Source organism: Mytilus edulis, chromosome 14 (assembly GCF_963676685.1).
Source record: "Mytilus edulis chromosome 14, xbMytEdul2.2, whole genome shotgun sequence".
Classification (NCBI taxonomy): domain Eukaryota; kingdom Metazoa; phylum Mollusca; class Bivalvia; order Mytilida; family Mytilidae; genus Mytilus; species Mytilus edulis.
Window position 1 is genome coordinate 23413411 of NC_092357.1, and position 9344 is coordinate 23422754.

The window sequence follows — 9344 nt, forward strand, 5'->3', positions numbered from 1 at the left end:
GCTGTCAGAAAAGGAAATGAAATGAAAGCAAACCTGAATGATTCTTCACAAAGTGGTCATCCTAGAGATTCAGCAAAACCATATGTTGATCCTAAAAATCCTGATCCCAATATCATAACAAATTTCCCAAACTCAAATAGTAAAAACTGTTTTGCTGTTGAACAAAGGAGTAAGACAAGGATATCAGAAAATTGTTCTGCCACAGTAGGATTGCCTCCAAACAAGAATGTTCAACACATCTACAATCCTTTTTAGACAAAGGTCAAACATTCCTCCTAGACCCAGATATAGCACCCCCTGTGACAAGAATGATATAACTTTAGGAAAATCAAGTCCGCTCCGAATTGTTTCTTTCAACATTAAAGGCTTTAATTCCAATAAAATCTACTTTGATGAACTTCTTGATAAACATGACATTGTACTGATACAAGAACATTGGCTTTTTAACTATGAAAAAGAATTATTGAAACAACATCATTCAGATTTTATAACCTTCTCGAGACAAATTGATGATAATGAACCCTTATCTCCAATCAGTAGACCAAGAGGCCATGGAGGTATTGCAATTTTGTATAGAAAGTCCATGTCAAATATGTTTTCTCAACTTCCTGATGGAGATAACAGAATACAGAATATCGAAATTTCAACCACAAAAAACCCAATCTGCCTTATAAATGTATATCTCCCCTCAAGAGGTACCGACAAAGGGCATGATGCTTATAGAGCAGCTTTGGACATCTTAAAAGAATTACTACTGAAATATCAAAGAACTCATTCAATTATTATCGCCGGCGATTTTAATGCTTCATTTCATAGACATTACAAGGACACCCAAGATGAACTATTTAAAAACTTTTGTAAGGACAATCAAATAGTGCTACCATCTAACTACCCTATAGACCATAAGTACCATCAGGGTGATTCAAAATCACAGATAGACTACATTTTAACAAAATCTAGAGAGAATGATGATGAGTCAACTGAATATATGCAGGTGAAAATCCTAAAAGAAGGCCATAACACATCAGACCATTATCCCGTCTCCGCTGATTTTTCTGTTAGTTTACAGACCGCTCAAAAACAACTGAGTGGAGATATTGTGACTAAGATTAATTGGGAAAAGGTTGATAAAACAAGTTATGAACAAAATTTGAAGGAGGAACTTATAAAAGATAGAAAATATCTGAACATGAGAACACCTTACGGTATTGAACAAGCTACAAACCAGCTAATATCTGGTCTAACTAACGCTTTAAATCTGAGCTATCCCCGTAGGAAATCCAAATTTAGTAGAAAAAAGAAGATCAGCTGGTCTCTACAACTTGCTAAAGCTGTAGGTCTGTCAAAAAATGCATTTTATCTGTGGAAAAAGGTTGGTTCACCTCCGTCGAAAAATAATATTTACAACTTAAAGAGACTAGAGACGAAACGTTCGGTCAGATCGATACAAAGACAACAAACCGCTGACAAAAGAATTAAACTACATGAAGAAATTATGATGGCTTCAGATAGGGACAAGGATCTGTTTTTTCGACTTATTAAAACTCAACGGTCTTCTTCTTCTCATTTCACACACACCCTTAGAACTGAAGAAAAAGAAGCATCAACTCCAAATGAGAAAAATAATGTCTTTAAAGAACACTTTGAAAAATTAGCCAAAACCAATTCAAATCCTTCTTTCAACACTGGTCATGATAATCTAGTCAAGCTAGACATGGAAACCATTGTCAACATCTGTGAAAACCAAGAAATAACAATTCAACCTGTTACTTCAACAGAAATCACCAAGCGTATTTCGATATTAAAAAGAAAAAAAGGCTGGGGATGTAGAAGGCTTAACTGCAGAACATCTAATTTATGGTGGAACAGAGTTGACTGAATTCCTGGTAACCTTAATTAACAATATATTCTATACAAAGCATGTACCTGAAGTCATCAAAAAAGGTCTTCTGACCCCTGTCCACAAAAAAGACAAAGACCCTACTATTCCATCCAATTATAGAGGCATCACAGTCATTTCCATCATTTGTAAGATTTTGGAGCTTTGTATTAGAGCCAGAATTGAAGGTACACTAAATAAACATCAAAACAAGCTTCAGAAAGGTTTCACTAAAAGTGCATCCTCTATTAATATTGCTTTTCTCATCTCTGAAGCAATTAATGAAGCCAAAGATAAAAGTGAGTGTCTTATTCTAATAACTCTGGATGCAGAAAAAGCTTTTAACGTGGTAGACCATATACACCTATTTTGGAAATTATATCATCAAGGAATTAATGGAGCTTCATGGTTACTAATTAAGGAACTATATAACAAGACAACTACACAAGTTAAATCTCAAGGATACATCTCGGAAACATTTGTAAATGAGCAGGGAGTCAAACAAGGAGGAATTTTCTCTGCCAATTTTTACAAGGCCTATAATAGAAATATCCTTGATACTCTTGAATCCACAAACATAGGAATTAAAATTGGAACCAATTATGTGGGTTGCCCAACGTGCGCAGATGACATAATGCTATGTGCTGGCTCAGAACATGATGCCTCAACCCAACTCCGCATCATTGAAAACTGTACCAAAAACGATCGGGTAAAGATAAACAGCAAAAAAACTGAAATTCTAATGATTAACAAGAAGAATAAAGATATAAATCTTCAACTTTTTAATAAAAAAATAGACAAAAAGCAAAACATCAAACATTTAGGAATTGAAAGACGAGAGAAAAATAATCCAAATGTAGAGAAAAGAATCTCTGCTGCAAGAGCTACAATGTATTCACTATTAGGTGCTGGATTACATGGAATAAATGGTATAAATCCTCTATTATCTTATAAGCTATGGCGGACTTACGTTATACCAAGAATGCTCTATGGAATTGAAATTCTCAACATTACTAAAATTGATATCCAAAAATTAGAAGCTTTTCAGAAAAAATCATTTAAGCAAATTCTATCTTTACCACAAAGAACTGCAGATGCTGCTATCTATATCTTGCTCGGAGCCGAATCCATTGAGCAACTCGTACATAAAGCTGTCATTTCCTTATTTCTAAGAATATCGAAAGATCCCAACTCAATCGAGTGTAAAATTGGAATTAGACAGCTAGCTACAAAAGATGATAAATCAAATAGTTGGTACATAAATGTGGACAAAACTCTCAAATCTTATGATCTTCCATCCGCACATGAGATTATACTAAATCCGGAGAAAAATTGGAAAAGATTGACTCATGATGTCATAGACCAAACCTGGAAAAATAGATGGACCGAAACTGCTAGAAGTAAATCAACGCCCAAATATATGGAAGTAAACAATTGGAACTTTTAAAAACCAAACTTCTGTTGGAGCAGTGTCAGAGATCATAAAAGAGATGTTAGCAAAGGGATAATAAAATCCAGGATACTTACAGGAACTTACAAAACCCAAAGTATTACCAACCGATTTGACGTTACAAAATCTGCAGAATGCAAATTATGCATGGTAGGACCTGAAGATTATAAACATTTTCTAATCAAGTGTGAAAGTCTGAGTTCTGTGAGAAAAATTCATCACAATAGACTGAAATCCCTACTAGAGGATAATCAAATCCCCTATTGCAGTATAATTGATTCTGATGAGAATCTTCTCGAATTCTTGATTGACTGTTCTAGGAACGAACTTATAACTGTGTCTCAGCAGAGAGATTTAGAACGAATCTGCAAAGACTGGATCTATGCATTGCATGCTAAAAGAACCCAACTTTTGGAAAGCAAATGAACAATCAGTTGAGTTCTGAGTTTAACTTGCAAGGGGCTGTCAGTCGTGGGAATGTAACATATAAGAAGTATTAAACTACTATCTCTATATACTTAATTAAATACTAGGTGATATAGCTGAGTACTTCATAGTTAAACCATAACTAGAGAATATGAATGTTAATTACCCCTGTAAATAATCTTGTAGATCCAAATTGTATTGACAAATTTTACTGTTTTACTTAAAACAAATTTTTACAAGTTTCTTTTTATTCGTATCCTTTACCATTTTAGATTTTAAATACATATATATAATTTAATTATGAAACCATATGCTAACCCATTACTAATACGGATTAGTAGTTCCCAGTGTATGTAAAGTGCGGATCCTAAAATATCATTTTTACTGTATATGCCATAAATGTCTAATGTAGAATGATAAATAAACAGACGAACTTTTTTTAATTTTTGAAGAAAATGAAGAAAATTAGTTAAAATGTATATGTTCAGAAATACATAATACTAATAAAACAAAGTTAGAGATGCGAGCGGGGTTTTATCGCGCCTAAAGCCATCTTGCTGTGAAATATATATCAAAGTAGGTGAATATTTAGGACATTTCACGAACAGATCGTGCGGGTGCTTTATAACTAACAGGTGAGATGTTGTTGCAATAAAAAATATTCATTTTAATACAATTATTAAAGTTGTATAACGTAGAATATGTTTTGTCATTCAGTTTCTTCATATTTAACAAAATTCCACTATGATGATTTCGTAATGCTAGTCATGTTTACTGTCGAATAATGATACTATTCTTTCATTTTTACTGTGGAGCGAACCATTAGTATTGTATATGCGGTGCATTTTCACTGTATAATTTATTTATTTTTTATCTATTACAGCTCATTTCTTTAAGCATGTAGAGCAAGACTTTAGTTGATTTGCTTGCTTTTTTTATTGGATAATCATTATGAAAACACCCAATTTAATTCAAATATTAAAAATAAAGGTTAAACTATGCCTATTCATATTGTTTAAAAATGTCAATCTTATTTACAAAGTTTGTATAAACAATTATACAAACAAAGCAAGCAAGCCAACCAAAGTTTTGCTTTACATCATTAGGAAATTAGCTGTAAAGCCTTAATTTAGCCGACTTGCTCAAACAATAGATAAAGTAAGAGAAAGATTTGATAAAATTTAACTTACGGAGGAAAGTTTGGTTTTAAAACACTCTAATAAATTCAATAGAAATAACATTTATTTCAAATGTATTCCATTTAGTTTCTTATAAAGCGTATAGGGATCTTTATCCTTATTTTTTTTTATCCATTTCCATGACACTTCACCAATTGATATAGATTGCACCTTTGTTTTCCCGTTTAAAAGGTTTTACACTGGAGCCCTTTATAACTTGCTGTTCGGGGTGAGCCAACACTCCATTATGAAGACCGTATTTTGACGTATTATGGTCTACTTTTATAAATTGTGACTCGGATGGAGAGTTGTCTCATTGTCACATACGACATCTATATATGGCTCAAAAACGAAACGAGACGGGATAAAAAGGGATAAAAAAATCTACGCTACTTTTTTAATATATTTATAATGGGCTTAATATGAGTCAAAATAGAGTAAAATAGTGGGTCGCATTTGGGTACTAGCGTCACGCCGGATTGCCGATTTTTTGCAAGCGTGACAGATGAAAGTCAAATGATTGTGTAGTGAGAAACGGGAAATGAAGTCTAGCGGGACACGGATAATTACAAAAAATAGAACTGCATAGTATAAGCGGGATACGGGAATCTGACAAAACAATAATCGGAATACGGGAATCTGCGAAAACAGTAAGCGGATTCCGGGATTAGAACCCCCCAATGAGACCCCAGAATAAGATAAGATACATGTAATATGACAGTTGTTATCCATTCGTTTGATGTGTTTGGACTTTTGATTTTGGGTTTTCCTTTTTGAATTTTCCTCGGAGTTCAGTATTTTTGTGTTTTTACTTTTTTTTATTTATTCATCCTATTGTTACAGTCATGCCTTCAATAACAAATGTATCCGATGCATGCATTTTTTTATATTTTTGGTCCCTTTTTCATTTTTGTGGGGTCCAAATTTATAGACAAAAGTCTTTTAATATAGATATTTGGGATTCGTTGACATGCTGAATCTAACCGTGAATCTCGTTTGGGGATTTTTTGCCTAGTTGCTGAAATATAGCCCACATAGGATTCCAAAGGGTATAAAATCAACAAAAATGAATTGTAACATGCATTTCGTGTACAATAACCCAAATGTGCATGGTTTTACCTCTGCGGTAGTATCCATTCGCGGATCTATAATTTTTCATAAGTAGGGGCCCACTGACTGCCTAAGAGGGCCCGCTGCTGTCACGCTCAAGTGATTCCCTATATAAGTTAAAATCAAGGAGAAACGTAATCTGAAGAATACACTATGACATTTTGAAAATCGCTTTTGTTACAAGTTTGAAAAGCTATATATTTGATGAGGAATGAATGAGGAGTTTGTATTTCAATTTGAAAATACATGCATCATGAATCCTAAGGTCATCAACTAAGTTTTTTTTCATTTGTTGCAAGTGCAGAATTTTCAAAGATGCGAGGAATTTTTATTGTAGAATTATGTGATTAATTACACCTTATGTAAGAATCCGGGGTTTTGATTGGTTAATAGCCAGTGTATTTTTCACCAATTTACTGTTATCAAATGAATATCGTTCATTTTTAACGCCGCCGGGGTATTTGCTAAAAGGATATGCCTTTTTTACCCTCCCTGCCGTGGTATTTGCCAAAAAATACTCTATCCGACTGGACGCTTGTAACGTCACGATCATCAATGCGTTTTAGTACATTAACATTCGGTGTAATTAAACAGATATATCATGTTATTGAGGGGTATTTGCGAAAAATACCAGTCTTGAGAATGAATTTCCCTCGCCTTACGGCTCGTGAAATTTAACATTCTCTCGACTGGTATTTTTCGCAAATACCCCTCCTTAACATGATATATCTGTTCATAATTCTACAATAAAAATTCCTCGCATCTTTGAAAATTCTACATTAATAATGACTGCACTAACAGTGATAATTCATCGCATCTATAGTTAAAATGGATCGCTTTCAATAATCGATATGCTATATTATGATTCTTTTATAACACTTATTTGAACTTTAATGCTATGTGTGTATATTATAAAGACATATCACAATGAAAATATGTTAAAACTTAACTTAAAATCCTTTAACTTGATATTTTCAAAACGTAAACAAATACAGTTTTCCCATGATCCTTTATTCTACAATAGACATACCCGCATATAACAGTAAAAACGAACTAGCTGGATTCGCACTTTATATACACTGGTTCCTTTCAATTTCCTTTGTTAAGAGAAAGTTAAACAACTGATAAGATATTATTTTTATCCATTTTAAAATTTTACGATGTATAGTGTACATACAAGTTCCTGTTTTTAACTAATTTTTAGTTTTATCCTATTCTAATTCTGTTACTATTATTTTAAATTTTAACTAGTAGATAAGTTTTAAATTTAAATAACGCAATTTTAAAAATAAACAAAATTTTTAAATGCGGTGACCCTGCAGATAGGGTGGACTTCCTGAAGAAGAAGAAGAAGTACAACAAAGTTTACATTGAAAATTATATAATTGTCCCGAATAAACTGCTGTCGTGGATGCAAAGAGCTATTGGAGAAACAATTATTTTAATAAAAATATAAATCTTTGTAAAACCTTATTCAAATATTTATAGTTTTTCACTTGCTTTCCATAACGATCTAATGAACGAGACGTTTTTTCAAACACAACCAAATCACCCACCATGACAGCATTTTGTCCAATCACAGAAAGGATTTTCGAGCATGCGTATTCTGATGCCATAGTTAAGCGTCCTTATGTTCAAAGGGCACAAACTGAAACTGTACTGACTACGTCGGAAAAAGACAACAAAATATTTAAAAGATGTAGTTAAAGGATTCCAACCCTCCCTTAACCTGGAACAGTAATGACAGTGGTGTAACAATACAACATAATAAAGAACTATATAGTAAATTTTATTATTATTTGAAAAATGCCTAACGTCAGTAAGGTATTCTTTATTTAAAGTCGTCTTGCATATATGAATATTAATACAAGGACCATAAGCTCTTAATAAGAGCTCTTTAAGTCTTATATATACGCTTTTGCTAAACATGAAAATTTTCAAGAAAGTCTATCCTTTCCTTTGTTCTCTAATATTTGACTATTCGTGGTCGCCCCGATATTCCGACACCCTGTTAGTTCGACACCCAATTGGCCCGACAACCAAATAGTCCGACACCCCTTTAGTCCGACACCCCACTAGTCCGACAACCCGTTAGTCCGACACTTTTTAAATAGATTATGACATTACAATCTAATTAAAAACCGATCTCTCATCGCTCCTGTTTCTGATATGTCGCGTGGGAGATCTAACGAAACCCGCTTTGAGCATATCCAGAAATCAACGCCACTTTGCTTATTTGAATATTATACTAAAGAAATCGGATACGGGTCACGGAAATTACATTAAAATGATAGGGAATTTTGAAAAAATGTCTGTTTTAATTTTAATTTAAGTGATAGACAGGTTGCCGGGGCAGAAAATGAATATACACAACAATATACACCATTTAAACGAAACATAATGACTGTTGTTGCAAAAATACAGGTTCCTGAGCTATTTTAAAAATCGAAGCGAGAGGCTTTTAACATTGCAGTGTAAAATACAGGCAAAAATGGCTGAAACGTCAAATTTTCAAACTTCGTGTTGAAAATTGGCTTACAAGGTCATTACAAAAACAGGTTGCCGGGGTGAAATATGAAACTTGAATTTCCAAAGAATAAGCAAGTCCAAACCTTGTATGTGTAGTCGTTGAACTCTAGGTTCCCACGTAAAATTAAAATGTCACTATTTCAAGAAGAATAAACTCACGAAAGCACGAAAAATTCACTAAATTCGCGTTCATTGTTTTGATTTTGACCGCCTGACAACTTTACGGAAATATCAAAGTGATTGTAAATAAGGACTCTGTGACGGGCAACTTATAATATCCGTGTTTTAAAGATTTTAATGATATCAAGCCTATCAAGCCAGTCCAGTTCAAAGTACTATCACGTGGTACAATTCTCATTTACATATTATGAATATTAATTAGCAAAACCACTACTAATTTCTGGCTATGGGTCACATGTGAGTGACCTCGTAGGTGTGTCTTTTTCGACCAATGAAATTGAGTCTTCCACGATCTTGGAAGTTTAACGTAAGGCAAAGGGATGTAGCTCATTTTATTTACGACGAAATCGTCAGTCAAAATAATTCATAAACTTTTTTGATTGGCTTATTAATAGGTCGTCAACTCATTTGCATATCTTTATAAATTCATAACTTTTAGTTCACTCACATGTGACCTCAAAGCCGGTTTCGTTAGATCTCCCACGCGACATATCAGAAACAGGAGCGATGAGAGATCGGTTTTTAATTAGATTGATGACATTATATATAACTATGCAAATGATTGAAATACTGAACGGACGAAAACATAATT

The 9344-nt window shown here is 33.4% G+C and overlaps 1 protein-coding gene across 1 annotated transcript; it reads left to right on the forward strand.

Annotated features, from left to right (window-relative positions):
• Positions 1 to 592: 592 nt before the first annotated feature.
• LOC139504052 (uncharacterized) lies at positions 593 to 3326 on the forward strand. The gene is made up of 2 exons (XM_071294111.1): positions 593 to 1790; positions 2155 to 3326. Exons 1-2 carry the CDS (start codon positions 593 to 595, stop codon positions 3324 to 3326), a joined length of 2370 nt encoding a protein of 789 aa, XP_071150212.1.
• Positions 3327 to 9344: the final 6018 nt, after the last annotated feature.